The 16,028-nt window shown below is 38.5% G+C and overlaps 2 protein-coding genes across 4 annotated transcripts; both read left to right on the forward strand.

The window, feature by feature from the left end:
* Positions 1-1,296: 1,296 nt before the first annotated feature.
* Positions 1,297-8,223, forward strand: LOC111779182 (putative galacturonosyltransferase 6). Of its 3 annotated transcripts, none has more exons than XM_023659272.2 (9): positions 1,297-1,727; positions 1,844-1,878; positions 1,998-2,094; positions 2,181-2,271; positions 2,366-2,421; positions 3,648-3,970; positions 4,145-4,502; positions 4,723-5,244; positions 7,714-8,223. In XM_023659272.2, the coding sequence occupies exons 1-9, from the start codon at positions 1,725-1,727 to the stop codon at positions 7,987-7,989; spliced, it is 1,761 nt and encodes a 586-aa protein (XP_023515040.2). In that variant the 5' UTR covers positions 1,297-1,724; the 3' UTR covers positions 7,990-8,223. The 3 variants fall into 3 exon arrangements, with proteins under 3 accessions (XP_023515040.2, XP_023515039.2, XP_023515041.2); XM_023659271.2 differs by having other exon boundaries at positions 2,056-2,094; XM_023659273.2 differs by having other exon boundaries at positions 1,614-1,727; positions 2,036-2,094.
* A 482-nt stretch (positions 8,224-8,705) lies between these two features.
* On the forward strand, positions 8,706-15,711 carry HINT3 (histidine triad nucleotide-binding 3). The gene is made up of 8 exons (XM_023658989.2): positions 8,706-9,076; positions 11,219-11,431; positions 11,543-11,598; positions 13,416-13,473; positions 14,192-14,258; positions 14,674-14,729; positions 15,303-15,356; positions 15,440-15,711. Exons 2-8 carry the CDS (start codon positions 11,222-11,224, stop codon positions 15,569-15,571), a joined length of 633 nt encoding a protein of 210 aa, XP_023514757.2. The 5' UTR covers positions 8,706-9,076; positions 11,219-11,221; the 3' UTR covers positions 15,572-15,711.
* Positions 15,712-16,028: the final 317 nt, after the last annotated feature.

The following is a 16,028-nucleotide window of genomic DNA, read 5'->3' on the forward strand; positions in this document are numbered from 1 at the left end:
TTTAAAACTAAAAGTAGATCTACGAGTATTCTGATTTAATATATTAAACTCACGTGCTTGATAAAAGAGATTGAACTATCGACTTTTTAAATGATGTCTTATATGTTAAATTATGTTTGAATTTGACTCAAACGGTTGACGTATAATATTTGGAGAATATATTGTCAATGAAATATATCTTAAATATTATATCTTAATATTATTTTTTTTATGATTTGATTTATAGGAGAATATATTGTTTATGGAATATATCTTAATATTATTTCTTTTATGATTTGATTTATAGTATATTTTATTTATATTTCTCATATCAGAACATTGATCTTGGTATTCTTAATATAAGAATTTTCCTGAGTTGGGGTTTGGTATTCTAATACTCCCCCAAAGCCGAACCCCCCCAAAGCCAAACCCTAACTCAATCAGTCTTTACGGCCGCAATTCATCACCTAACTCAATCAGTGAAGCCTTTATCGCTGCTGATCATCCATCGTTATAAGCATCTTCAAATTTCTCACCAAGCTCAAAGGTGGTATATTCAAAATCAAGTGACCCAGAGCACCGATCTTGGTGTTATTACCCAACTTCAAAACTTCCAATGTTTATTTAACACATCCTTATTATATTCATCACTATGATCAGCCAGGATAATAACAAAAAATGAATATCCTACTCAGAATGATGAATATAATAAGGATGTATTAAATAAATATCTAAAATTAAAAAGTTGAATAATAACACCAAGATCGGTGCTCTGGATCACTTGAGAAGTTGTGAAAGAAAATACGTATATCTTGAATATACCACATTTGAGCTTGGTGAGAAATTTGAAGATACTTATAACGTATTCTTGATATTGGATGATCGATAATAGTTTGTCAACCACAGTTCTCATTCTAATAGAATACTCGAGATTCAGAAGCAATGGCGACTCAAAATTGATTAAAAAAACTACCATTATTGTCGTAGGAATATTATTAATTTATTTAAGGAAAATAATATCATTATTATTATTTTTCATATATAAAGCAGTACTGTCGGCATCACATAATATAAAATGACGAATTTTAAAATATTACGAGAATAATAATAATAATACAAAAAGAAATAAAAAAAATTAAAATTAGTTAATGAATGGGAATAATTTTTAATAAAAATAAATAAATTAACCGTATAAACGAATTTTAAAGCGTGTTAGAATTAAAAGTAAGGAAATAAAATTAAATAACGAGAATATTATTTTTAAGACAAGAATAAAATAAAGCAAAAAAAAAAAAAAAAAAAAAAAAAAAAAAGAAAGAGAGCTCGTCGCAGGAAACTCACATAGAGAACCAGCCGAACATGGCCGAGAAGAGCAAGCTTCTTCTTTCTTTGTTTCTCTCTCAACAACCGGCTTGCGATTAAAGAAGAAGGAAACGAATATTATAATGATTGACCCTAAACCCTAGAAGCCAATTCTCCTCTGTTTTTGGCCTCATTTTCGTTCCCTTGATGTTCCGTATTCTTGAAGCAATACGTTGATTTCAATTCTCCCTCCATCGCTGAGCAGTTTGAATGTGGTTTTTATGGTTTTTGTGAGGAATTGTTCAACGGGATCCACTGTTGGAAGGCGGCGTTGATGAAGCTGCTTCGTCGATGCCAGAGGATTCTGATCCTCTCTCTGCTATCTTTCTCTGTTATTGCTCCATTGGTTCTTGTTTCTCACCACCCCAAGATCATCACTTCTGATGGTTTGTTTTGTTTTGTTTTGTTTTTCTCCTATTGTGTTGTTCTTTTTTGACTACTTAATGGAAGAGGACGAGGGTGTGTTTTGGTTTGATTGATTTTGTTGGTTGTTCTGATTCAGGGCGGAGGGAGTTCATCGAGGATTTATGGAGCAGGGTATGACTGTTGTTCTTTCAGTTTGTGTTCTTATTGAATTTTGTTTGTGGGTTCTGTTTTAGTTCGCGAGGTGAATGATTTGCTGAAATGAGAGAATTTGATTTTGCTTTTTGGCGTAGGCTTAGTTGTTATTCTTTCACTGCAAATTTGTTTTCAGTTCCCGATTGTTCTTTGCAGAAGTGGAGAGATGTTGAAGCACTTAACTCAATCGGACAGGTATTCTTACATATCAGTTAAATCAGTCATTCCCTTGGTATCATTGGCACGTTCTGAATTTGATCTATACTCGCATTCTCATGAAGGAAGCGGTCGAAGGCTTGAAAGAACCCAAATCTATTGTTTTGGAAGATAAAAATTTTCATCCTAGAGAAGGAAATAACTCCCTTGATTTTGGTTTGTGTTTTTCCTTGTGTTTTATTTTTCCCCTGCGGTTCTCATTTCTCTTATTTATTTTACTTTTTTCTGGGCTATTCCATTTGAACTGCAGGAAGTAAACCAAACGAAGTAAATAATGATACACGGTTTGAGAATGATGGGAAAAAGGTACTCTGTTCTACAAATGCTTTTAATTCTCTCGGATATCTCCTTCCAAATGATATTCAAAATGTTTATGTGTGGCGTTTTGCAATATTAGGAGTGTAATGTCTTCCTTGGTTTTGTATATTGTTTATTTCATTCTTCAATGTAATGATTGATCACTATCCTGCTGTAAAACAATTTCTTGAGAAGCCTGACATTGTTGATAATTGTTTTTGTTCTTCAACTCCTGTTTATTTTAGAAGTTGCAATTGAATTTTACTTGATCTTAAACTATCTTTATTATTCCTGAGTATGCTACTCATCTAACATTTAAGGTCTTTAAAAACAAGGAAAATACTTTTTGGATTGTTGGAACCATGTTTTGGCTTTCTTTTTGAAGGCATAATTGTATAGGAATACTGGTACTTTTAAACATAAAAATAGCATAACTATTGATAATTGGATTGGAGTTCATTGTGATATTTAAAGAATTCCTTGAAGAAAGATTTTAGAAAACCTCTCTCACATTAACAAGTCGAAGGTGGTCTTCCCTTGAGTTCCAGTTTTCTCAGTATACTCATACGTTTGGTTGCTTGTATGTGTTGATAGGTTGAAGTTCAATTCCTTATCTAGCCAATATTGTGTTTGAATCAAACGTTTTCTTCTGTGTGAATAATCTTTCAATATAACGTTCTTTTCGTCATGTTTTTACAAAATGTTTAAACTACGAGATTTGAAGGAAATGAATTTTTTGGGTTCTTACATTTGATCATGTTGAATTAACTCAAGCCCTGATACAAGTCTAGTATGTTCACAATGTATGGTATGTTTTGACATATTGATGAAAAATATTTGTTCTACATTAAAGATCTCTTTAATCTAATGCATCTGATGACATATTTTTGTACTACTTTAAGTTTGTAATCTTTGAATTTCTGAAAAGGTAAGGCCTGGTGATCATCACACCAACATAAATAATGTGAATCAAGTTTGGGGGGTATGTGCAACATTGCAATTCCGGGAACTAATTGTGGTTCTTATTATTGGAATTTCTATATGTGGCCTCAACATCATTTATAAACGACTTCCTCTTCTTATATTTTTTGACCTTTGTTCCTCGCTTAAGTTGTTTTTATTTCCCCAACTGAACCATTAGAAGCACAAATGTTCTGCAACAGTGAACTTCTTCTCTAGCATGTATGAACTATACATAAGTTCACCTACACACTGGTTCTAATTTTTGATTGCAGGAACATTCTTTTAATGCAACTGGACGACAGGATAAGAATGTGCATGGTCAGTCAAGGGGAGTGAGAGATGTGGAAATAGAGACAAAGTATCCACTATCTAATCGGAGTACTGTCAAGCACGATAACAGTGCACGCACAGCCAAGTCTAGATCTATAGATTATAAGGTAAAGGAGATCATAGATCAACTGATAAGAGCCAAAGCCTACCTAAGTTTTGCCCCACCAGGTAGTAATTCTCATCTGATGAAAGAGTTAAGGCTACGAATCAAAGACTTGGAACACGTAGTTGAGGAAGTTACTAGGGATTCTGAATTGACAAAGAGGTAAATAGGAATTTCATTGCCATTTTTCACATTTTTGTTAGGAGAGTTTGAAAGAAAGTTAAAAAATTATGAAGGATGCTTTAATGTCAACTAGCTACACTTGTGTGGAAAATTATATCCAGCTTTTTAATGTCAACTAGTGGAATTTCACCTGAAAACCTTTTGAATTTGTAGTGCTTTGCAGAAAATGAAAAGTATGGAGTCTTCATTAGTAAAAGCAGGCAATGCTTACCCAGACTGCTCGGTAATGTCTTCAAAGCTTCGGGCTATGGCTGAAACTGCTGAAGAGCAAGTTCGTATGCAAAAGAAACAAGCTACTTATCTTCTAAATCTTGCTGCAAGCACCACCCCTAAAGGCTTTCATTGTCTATCGATGCAATTGACTTCTGAGTACTTTGCTTTGCAACCTTCGGAGAGGCTGCTTCCTGAACAGAATAAGTTGAACGACACTACATTGTATCATTATGCTGTCTTCTCCGACAACGTTTTGGCTTGTGCAGTTGTTGTCAATTCCACTATTTCAAGTGCTATGGTATGTACCTTTTATTTTTTCCCCTTCGAGCATTGCAATCAACTTTGGTTACCTACATTAGAATTTAAAGCTTAAAACATACTATTTCTTATTTGCACTAGGGCATTCTCAAGGTTGTATATCGTGTGGATTTTGTCTCTTCGCACTGATTTATAGTGGTGGCTATTAGGGACATTTTATTCTCTGAAAACATGTATAATTGTCTGTTTTAAATTTTTAGGAACCGGAAAAAATTGTCTTCCACTTGGTGACCAATTCATTGAACTTACCAGCAATGTCCATGTGGTTCTCACTAAATCCTCCCGGAAAAGCCACAATTGAGGTCCTGAGCATGGAAAACTTTAAATGGCTATCCACGGAGTATGATTTAGGATGGACGATGCAAAATACTAGTGACTCAAGGTTTACTTCCGAACTCAACTATCTGCGGTTCTATCTGCCAAATATCTTTCCTTCCCTGGATAAGGTCATACTTCTTGATCATGATGTGGTGGTGCAAAAGGATTTATCTGGTTTGTGGCACGTTGATATGAAGGGGAAGGTGAATGTTGCTGTTGAAACTTGTAAAGAAAGTGAAGTTTCTTTTCTACGGATGGATACGTTCATCAACTTCTCAGATCCTCTGATTGCCGATAAGTTTGACAATAAGGCATGTACGTGGGCATTTGGGATGAACGTATTTGATCTCAGACGGTGGAGGGAAGAAAATTTAACTGCTCTCTACCATAAATATCTACGATTGGTAAGAAAATCGATATTAGTTGCTTTGGTTGCGTGCTACTACTTTTCCTGGAGAGGGCAACTATTTTTGCGTGTTTGTGTATTAGCAGTCACTATCTACCTAGTTTATAATCATCAGAATGTGCTTATCATATCTTCCTGTCCAGCATTCTGCAGATATTTTAGGCTGCAATTTTTTTAGATTCAGTTCATATTTCGTTTACTTGTGTTTCTGCTTGCAATGCTTCGTTAAATGAGTCTACCTTGTCTCCTAGCTACTTGTGTACTTTAGGCTGTACTTCTTCTAACAAAGTTTTGTCTTTTGGGCTATGGTCTAGATGCTAATTTTACATTTTGGTGGGTTTGTCTTCGCTTCAGTGGTTCTTTGGTTTTGCGATTCTGTTTCTGGAATTAAGCGCATTGTTCTCCTAGGTTCTTTATTGGTTATTATAACTTTTGGAATTTTTATCTTTCTAGCTCTTTTCATTATTGTCGTCTATGAATGAAAATTTGTTTCTTGTTTAAAAAACAAAGGGAGGTATGCATTTAGTGTCTAGCTTGAAGTTGGAAGTGTAATGCTGCAAGAGGACTTTTGAATCTTTCCCTAATTCTATATTTCTCTATGTGGTTTCATCTCAAGTGTTATTGGAGTTGTTCAATTATCGGGAATGATCACTATTAATATATATATACACGCACACATACATAGACATATGTATGTACGTGTGTGTATAGATAGATAGATAGATGGTGGATAGAGAGAGAGAGAGAGAGAGAGAGAGAGAGAGATGAACAGATAGATAGATGCAAGTCCATCGAAGAAACAATGGTGGCTGTTAAAGTACAAATGGGAAAGAGCTCGCTGTGATAAGTGAGGAGTTGAATAGATTACTTGATAGTAAGATGGAGTCGGAGTTCGCTAAGAAGTTGGAGGGATTTTGGCACACGGGAGAAGTATCCAATGGAGAAGATCAAGGAGGATCATGGTAAGGGGAACGCTTGATTCATTTAATGTGCTAGCTAGAAGTTAGAAGAGTAAAGGAACTCTTGAATCTTTCCCTAATTATATACTTCTCTAGAATCTTTCTGAAGGACATTCGTTTAAAGAAGTTGGAGAAACCAGTTTTTAGGGAACAAATCCTGATGGCTGCCTTAGGTGGAATATTATTTTGTGTTAAATCCGTTAGTATAAGCTGAAAAACTGGAGGCTTTGTGCTTTGCTTGGGAGGAGAGATATTGTCTTTGCATAACTAGATTGAAGGAAAGCACCGTATGTTGGGACAACTTCGTTATTTGTTGCCAAAAAACTTTCGACCAACCCAAAAGGTGATGTTGTGTGAAAAATCCATAGCTCTCTAGCAAGAAAGCACCTTCGAAGAGTATCATTGCCTTTTTTAGCAGTTTGCTGCTCCATTATCAAAGTTGATAGAGCTCACTTGGAGTGTCAGTTCATGAGTGGGTTGAAGGAGGAAGTGAGGGCTGAGTCCAGTGTGCTCCAACCAAGGGCTTCTCCGGGAGATGACAAGAACCCTAGGGCTTAGGGATAAACCATAAGATTCTGCTTGCCAAAAAAGGAGTTCTCATTGTTAAATTTAACTAACCTGTGGTAATGCATCCTCTTGCCCACCACCTTTATTTTTGTCTGAATCCTTTTCCTTCCAATACTTCGTAAAAAAAGTTACAAACCCACCCACATTATCATATGATTTTTCAAAAACAGGTCTGATGACCCCACCCTTTTCTGTCTTTTCTTCCACCACTTCCTTTGTGATTAGAACTGCATCAAAGACTTTTATATCTTTGTTGGTTAATTGAAATTTTCATTTGGAGGACTTTTTTGGATTGTTTCCATGAGAACATTTACTGTTTTAGACTCCATTCCTCAATCTAATGCACAAATGGTTATCACCTGTTCGAGTGATGGATACTTTTGAGGATCGGGCCAAATGTAATTTCTTTTAGGCATTTATTGAGTATAGCGTTCTAAATAACTCTTAGAACACCTTAAAGATGTGCACTTGTTCCAAGCTTGTAAGAATTCCCCTGGAAACTATATGTTCTGGTGATTTATCATTACCAAGGGACTCGACAATAGCCACGATTTCTTCTTCATTCAAGGTTCATTCTTGCCAACTCTTCTTTCCTAGAGTTTATTGAAAAAGCTTTCACTCAACAAAATGAAGCACCACAGTAGGAAAATGTAATCTGCACACGCCCCAGCTAGGGAGGAAGGAAAAGGAAGTGGTTGAGGAGAGCCTTTCGTTTAAATACAGTTGTATACTTTGTTATTTCAATTTACAGTATGTTTTTCGTTTGTAGTAGTTTAAAACTATGATAATTTAAATTGCATTAGTTTAGATAAACAGCATCAAAATGTTGGTTTAGTCTCTGCTATAGTTCGTTTACAAACCATAGTTTTAGAAATAGAAAATAATGTTCAAATGCACATACAGTACTATCATTCCTCACAGCTACTATGTAATGAATGCAGAGTAATGAACGGCCAATCTTGAAGGGTGGAAGCTTGCCTTTGGGGTGGGTCACATTCTATAACCAAACAACAGCGGTGGAGCGACAATGGCATGTGCTCGGACTCGGCCATGACTCTACCGTGCCACAAGACGACATCGAGAAGGCAGCTGTTATACACTACGACGGTGTTAGGAAGCCATGGTTAGACGTTGGATTTGGAGAATACAAAGAGTTTTGGATCAAACACATAGACTTCAACAACCAATATTTGGAACAGTGCAACATCCACTGGTAATTAATGAGCAGCAAACAAAGCTTAGAGGCTTGTTGATTAGATGTGAGGTTTAGTTACTTTTTCTTAGAAGGCTTCCTAATTCTCTCCATTTTTTCAACTTCCATACCTATTCTTCATGTAAATTACCACTCATTCTTTCCCCAGAAATATGTATTTTCTTTATACCATAACCTTGTAGGGAAGTTGAATTATAGTGATGATTGAAAATAAGAAATTCCAGCTTTGGTTTGGTTAGCCCTTTGTACATGGAACTGGGAGACTCTTCACCAAGCTAGGCTTCACCCTCTCTGTCCTTTTCGTTTACTCTTGATTATGCAAACTGATTGCGCCATTAGCTTGTAAGTTTACCAATAACATTTTAATCTTTTACTAAATATTTGAATGAAGCCGATGATAACATTTTATTCAATGTACCTATCTAATACGTTAATAGAAAATACGTTATTTCTTTTAATATTTCATTTACCTAATACATTATTTTTTACTAAAATTTTAAAAAGGGATGATTTTGTTTATTTTGATCTCATTTTTTGTTTTCTCAATAGTAATTTGAATACAAATATATTAAACTCAACAATTTTCTTTTGAATCATTTAATTAAAATGTATTATTAGTGAATTTGATATAAAATTTGTTCTGTTCTCTCTAAAGAAAGCATTTTTAGGCCCAATAATCCAAAGTCCAACCCAGAATGGCTCTCTAAGGCATAGCGTAGAGACTAGAGAGCAGCCATTCGTTTTGGAATCTCATCTCTTTTCTTCTGTCACCCACAGACACAAACTCTGCAAAACCAACGCCATCAAACTCTGCAAAACTCCCTCAATCACCATCCCCCCACTTCTTTCCTTCTCTCTTTCTTTCATCCCACTGAGCCCTACCGGCTACCACTCACTCACGCCTCTGCTCTTTCTCTAACCCAGTTTTTTTAGCTCACTTAACCAAATTTTCTATCTGGGTTCCAAACACTCAGTGGCCAAATGGGTCTCGCTACAAATTGCTGATGGATATGGGGTTCTTTAATTGATACAGGATCGAGACGAATAAAGAGCTGAAAGATTTGGTGCAGAATCCGGGGAGCTAGCTAGAGGTGAATCACAATTCCTTGTGCTAATTTTTGCGCTGTTCATGAGATGCTCTGTTCTTGTAACTTGCAGCTTTGTTTTAGCAAGGATTATATTGTAGTTTGCTTGGTTTGGTTAAACTTCTGAAACGGTGCAAATGTAAGCTTTGACTTGATTTTCTGGATTCGGGTCCATTGGCACAGAGGAAGGGAACTAATATTTTGGCCTGGTAGTAGAAGAATTAATGTTTTAAGTCCTGTTTTTGGTCCTTTGTTTCATTTTTATGTCATTTTTTCAATTAGAATTCAGCAGTATGTGACAATTTCTTGAAATCTTGTCGGGCTTCCTTGTGTTAGGATTTTGCAAATAGGGACTTCAAAACAATCATGTTTTAAAAGTGTAAAAACCAAATGAACTTTTTGAGGGTACAGGTTCCGACATAGATGGATGTTTTGAAAGTACTGATACTAAATAGACAAAGCTGAAAGTAAAGGGGGCAAATATAGGATTTAAACTCAGGATAGAACAAAATGATGTGGAAAAGGATTAAAAAACAAAAAGAAAGAACAACGGTCATGTGGGTTGGAAATAGTATCTGGAAATACTTTTGGGTTGGGAAGTGTAAATTTGGTGAATATTGTTGTAAGATCCCACATCGGTCGGGGAAGAGAACGAAACAACCTTTATAAGGGTGTGGAAACCTCTCCCTAGCAAACGCGATTTAAAGCCTTGAGGGGATGCCCGAAAGGGAAAGCCCAAAGAGGACAATATTTGCTAGTTGTGGGCTTGGACCGTTACAAATGGTATTAGAGCCAGACACTAGGCGATGTGCCAGCGAGGAGGTTGAGCCCCGAAAGGGGGTAGACACGAGGCGGTGTGCCAGTAAGGACACTGGGCCTCGAAGGGGGTGGATTTGGTGGGGGTCCCACATCGATTAGAGAAAGGAACGAGTGCAAGCGAGGACGTTGGGCCCCGAAGGGGGGTGGATTGTAAGATCCCACATCGGTTGGGGAGGAGAATGAAACACCCTTTCTAAGGGTGTGGAAACCTCTCACTAGCAGATGCGTTTTAAAGCCTTGAAGGGAAGCCCAAAAGGGAAAGTCCAAAGAGGACAATATTTGCTAGCGGTGGGCTTGGACCATTACAAATGGTATCAGAGCCAGACACTAGGCAATGTACCAGTGAGGAGGCTGAGCCCCGAAGGGGGGTAGACACGAGGCGGTGTGCCAGTAAGGACGTTGGGCCTCGAAGGGGGTAGATTTCAAATTGATTGGAGAAAGGAACGAGTGCCAGCGAGGACGTTGGGCCCAAAGGGGGGTGGATTGTAAGATCCCACATCGGTTGGGGAGGAGAACGAAATACCCTTTATAAGGATGTGGAAACCTCTCCTTAGCAGACGCGTTTTAAAGTCTTGAGGGGAAGCCCGAAATGGAAAGTCCAAAGAGGACAATAGCTGCTAGTAGTGGGCTTGGGACGTTACAATTGTTCAAATGACCAAAGTATACTGAATATGGCAACAACATGGTTATTTAGTATCTATCCAATAACTTGGTAACTTTCATTTGCAATTCCATTTTTAATTACCAATTCATCATTCCATTCTCTTCAAGTCCAAAGAGGACAATAGCTGCTAGTAGTGGGCTTGGGACGTTACAATTGTTCAAATGACCAAAGTATACTGAATATGGCAACAACATGGTTATTTAGTATCTATCCAGTAACTTGGTAACTTTCATTTGCAATTCCATTTTTAATTACCAATTCATCATTCCATTCTCTTCAAGTCAGTGTTTTCATTCAATAATTGAAACAGGGCTTCTTATTTTCTTCGTTGTTAGATAATTTTAGCCATTTCAAAATTACTCTCAAACACGCTCGAAGTTTCAAATGCTCCATATCCAAATTAGGGGTAATGGGTTAAAATGTATAAGAGTCAGAAGTGAGGTATTTCCATGTTGTATAGGTGATGAGTAGATGACTAAATAGAGCGTGTCTTGATTTCATTAAGGACTGTTTTCTTGGAGGAATGAACTTAAAACACTAGCTGATTGCAGCTGAAGGAGACTTTCTCAGTGGCTCTGTTTGTTTTTATCAAATTCTCTACATGTGTTACACTATATACTTATGGCAATTCACAATTTGACTGCAATACTTTCTGCTTTGGATAGTCCATGGAGGCCCGGAGGCTTGCCATTCTCTGTTCGCATCTCCGTCCAATTAACTCGGGACGTAGTCGAGCAACCCCCTCACATCTTTCCTCTTCGAACTGTGCTTCGGTAGCCAAGAGTGAGCAGCAGCTAATTTATGATCCTCACAAGGGGAGTCTACAAGATGGTTGTGTTTTCTGCAGGATTATACTCGGCGAGGAACCCGCTTTTAAGGTACTAATTATTTTGTTCATTTACGATTTTCGTGTCATCGTTTAAGGTTTGCTTTGTGAGATATATGGGACATTTGAAACCAACATTAAGAGATGACATTTTAACTTGCAGCTCTATGAAGATGATAGTTGCCTTTGTATATTAGATACAAGACCATTGAGTAATGGGTAAGGTATCATTCCTCCAAGATGCAGTACATATTTATATAGTTGTTATGTTGGATATTAGCTTAGACTCATTTTGTCTGATGATGTATCTGCGTGATACCATTGAATATGACTTAGCTTCTATGCAATGATGTTAGCTATCTACCACTTTTCTCGTGTAAGATTATTCATTGTTGCATGTCACTAGGTAGCTAACATCATTGCATTTATGTGAGATTCTACATTGGTTGAAGAGGGGAACGAAACATTCTTTATAATGGTGTGGAAACCTCTCCCTAGCATACGCATTTTAAAACCGTGGGGCTGACGGTGATATTAACGGGCCAAAGTGGACAATATCTACTACGGTGGACTTGGGTTGTTACAGTTGGTATCAGTGCTAGACACTGTGCGGTGTACCAGCGAGGACGCTGGGCCCCAAAGGGGGTGGATTGTGAGATCCCACATTGGTTGGAGAGGGGATGAAACATTCTTTATAAGGGTGTGAAAACCTCTCCTTAGTAGACACGTTTTAAAATCGTGAGATTGACGACGATACGTAAGGGGCCAAAGCGGACAATATCTATTAGCGGTGGGTTTGGGTTGTTATAGTTGGTATTAGAGCCAGATACCGGGCAGTGTGTTAGCGAGAACGTTGGGCCCGAAGGGGGGTGGATTGTGAGATCCCACATTGGTTGGAGAGGGGATGAAGCATTCCTTATATGGATGTGAAAACCTCTCCCTAGCATACGCGTTTTAAAACAATGAGGCTGACGGCGATACGTAACGGGCCAAAGTGCACAATATCTACTAGCGATGGGGTTGATTTGTTACAGTTGGTATCAAAGCTAGACACCGTGCGGTGTGTTAGTGAGGACGTTGGGCCCCAAGGGGGGTGGATTGTGAGATCCCACATTGGTTGGAGAGGGGATGAAGCGTTCTTTATAAGGGTGTGGAAACCTCTCCCTAGTAGATACGTTTTAAAACTATGAGGCTGACGACGATACGTAAGGGGCCAAAGCGGACAATATCTATTAGTGGTGGGTTTGGGTTGTTATAGTTGGTATTAGAGCTAGACACCGGGCAGTGTGTTAGCAAGAACGTTGGGCCCCAAGGGGAGTGGATTGTGAGATCCCACGTTGGTTGGAGAGGGGGACGAAGCATTCCTTATATGAGTGTGAAAACCTCTCCCTAGCATACGCGTTCTAAAACCGTGAGGCTGACGGCGGTACGTAACGGGCCAAAGTGGACAATATCTATTAGCGATGGGGTTGGTTTGTTACTGTTGGTATCAAAGCTAGACACCGTGCGGTGTGTTAGTGAGGACGTTGGGCCCCAAGGGGGGTGGATTGTGAGATCCCACATTGGTTGGAGAGGGGATGGAGCGTTCTTTATAAGGGTGTGGAAACCTCTTCCTAGTAGATACGTTTTAAAACCATGAGGCTGACGACGATACGTAATGGGCCAAAGTGGACAATATCCACTAACGGTGTGCTTGAGTTGTTACAATTTACTCGACCTATATATTTTATTATATCCACTCCGAAAAGCTTCATCATTATCTTAGATCTTTTGGGAACTTCAAAATCTTTTTCCTTAATCGTGCAAACTACGTTGAATCAAGCTCGGCTTGAAACCCTCGAGGTCTATGTCCTATTCCACAGTTTTAAACCGTAGATGTATCGTGGATGTGTTTAGGATACAAGATCCCGTGGCGATGTGCCATTATATAATTGACCTATTAAATGTGACTTTAGGCTTCCTAATCTAACTTAGATATATGTTGATTTGAATTGTTATCCCCTTTAAGGCTCTTCTATTTATTTTCCATATCTCAGGCACTCTCTAATTATACCAAAATCTCATTATTCTTCGTTGGAAGCTACGCCTCCTTCTGTAAGTAACCATCCACTTAAGCTATACGTTCTAAAGTAATTGTCAATATATGTATATATATATGCATGTTTGTTTTTGTACATACGTGTGTGAGCTACCCTGTGGCACATCGTGTGTCACAGTGTGGGCGAGCGGGCCGAGACGAGTGTCTCGGGCGACTTCCTTTGAAATGGGTTTTTGAAGGACAGTACCGGACAGCACGGGTGTGCTGCTATTGCGCCCTAGCTCGCGTGTTGGAGGTTGCTACATACACCCGCTATCTAGTACGGTATCCATAAATGACTCGGCATGGGCATAGGAGGGCCAATGGCTCGATAGAACCCGGATGGATGGATGTTCGGGAAGTCCCAATGAGATGAAAGACACGCGGGCCCATTCTCGATTGCATGACCGAGCGAGTTATGATGGCCGACGACATCCCGAAACTCGGGATGGTGTCAAGACATATGGACCCTGTCGATAGTGATCGAGATGGCAAGATGAGATGCGACGTTGCATTGAGAGACCTTGGCCTGAGCAGAGCCAAGGTCAAGCCGAATGACTTGGCCTAGTGTAGAGGCAAGTCGGATGTGTCGCAGACGATTGAACATGCACGCGCAGGCGGCATGTGTGGTTGAACAAGCTTAGATTCCGATATATATATTTGGGTTCTCTCATTGTCGATTTTCTGATGATTTATGTATTTATTTTGTCCATCTTCTATCTACTTACTGAACAGGTGATAGCTGCAATGTGTTCAAAAGTTCCATTAATTAGCAATGCAATCATGAAGTCTACCGGCAGTGGTATGAACCGACATTTATTTGCTTCATTCTATGTTTCTGTCTTCTCTCCTGTTTGTCAAATGTTTGGTTTTTCACATGTTGGGAATTCAGGCATGTTTGAATTTGAACTTCATGTGGTCGTGTTTCTGGTTTGAAAGACAGGAACATACAATCTTGTCCCCAGTTAACTGTTAATGTTGTTCTGAAATGTGCAAGATAATTCGAGCATTTATTTATGTTTAGGAACGTATCTACGATAGTCGTATTGTGCATTGACTTTTACGAACACTTTTTATGTAACCGCACAAACCCACCGCTAGAAGATAGAGTCTTGGTTCACGTCTAATTTGATCTATTTCCCATTTTTTAATCTGTGTCGGATGTTTGTTGCTTCAAGTAGTTTCAACTGACATGAAGACAAACTTATATCATGCAGATTCATTCAACTTATTAGTTAACAATGGTGTGGCTGCTGGTCAAGTTATATTCCATGTAAGTTGTAACACAATCTCTATTATTGTAACCGTCAAGCCCACGGCTTGTAGATATTGTCTACTTTGGTCTGTTACGTATCACTATCAGCCTCACGGTTTTAAAACGCGCCTACTATAGAGAGGGTCTAGTCTTACTCTGACCAGTGTCTCGTACCGTCCGGTGACTGGCTCTGATACGCTGGGCCCCCAAGGGGGGTGAGCTGTGAGGGCCCACGTCGTATCCCTTATAAGGGTGTGAAACCCTCTCCCTAACAGACGCGTTTTAAAACCATGAGGCTGACGACGATACATAACGGGCTAAAGCGGATAATATTTGCTAGTAGTGGCCTTGGGCTGTTACACTTACTCTTTTCTATGCCCCTTGTAGTCAACATAGGTTTCAATAATGGTGCATCGCCATAAACATTTGCATTTAAGCTAAATTCTACTCGACCAATTTAAGCATAGCTCAATTGAGTGAGGAAGTACAACCCTGACTAGTATATCAGAAGTTCAAATCTTCTCCTAGTTTGTTGAAAGCTAAAATTTACTAGACGTTATACAACAAATCTTTGCTAATCTTTGTGATCAGACTCACATTCACATAATTCCACGCAAGGCGAGGGATTGCTTATGGGAATCCGAGGTACGTGTTACCAAACCACTTGATATTGTATCTTGAACGATCGAATCATCAACGCACGAACTACAAACATCGAGTTGATGCAGAGTTTGCAGAGAAGAACGCTGAAATTTGACGAGGAGGCGTCGAGGCTAGCAGAAAGCATACAAGAAATGCTACACAGCAGCAAAGAGAATGATAGCAGCAAGGTTCAAGAATCAAATCTGAGTGGAAATTAGCAATGTAATTAGGGTGGTGTTGCAATTTGAGCTGTATTATTTTGTGTACCATATTCATGTAATGTCAACTACAGTTTATTCTTTTTGAGTACCACAAAATTTGAATACTTAATAAAATGGAAGCCTTGCTTGGTTGTAAAGTTTGGTTGTGGTTCGACGTGGTATATATGTTCGACCAAGAAGATAGAGATTTGACATAAGTATATAGAACAGAGCACGAGTATGAGATTTTAGGTATTGTGAGTACGTGTACTCGGGTATATATGTTCGACCAAGAGGATAGAGATTTGACATAAGTATATAGAACAGAGTACGAGTATGAGATTTTAGGGATGGTGAGTACGTGTACTCGGGTATATATGTTCGACCAAGAGGATAGAGATTTGACATAAGTATATAGAACGGAGTACGAGTATGAGATTTTAGGGATGGTGAGTACGTGTACTCGGGTATATAT

Source organism: Cucurbita pepo, chromosome 17 (assembly GCF_057944985.1).
Source record: "Cucurbita pepo subsp. pepo isolate OVF chromosome 17, ASM5794498v1, whole genome shotgun sequence".
Classification (NCBI taxonomy): domain Eukaryota; kingdom Viridiplantae; phylum Streptophyta; class Magnoliopsida; order Cucurbitales; family Cucurbitaceae; genus Cucurbita; species Cucurbita pepo.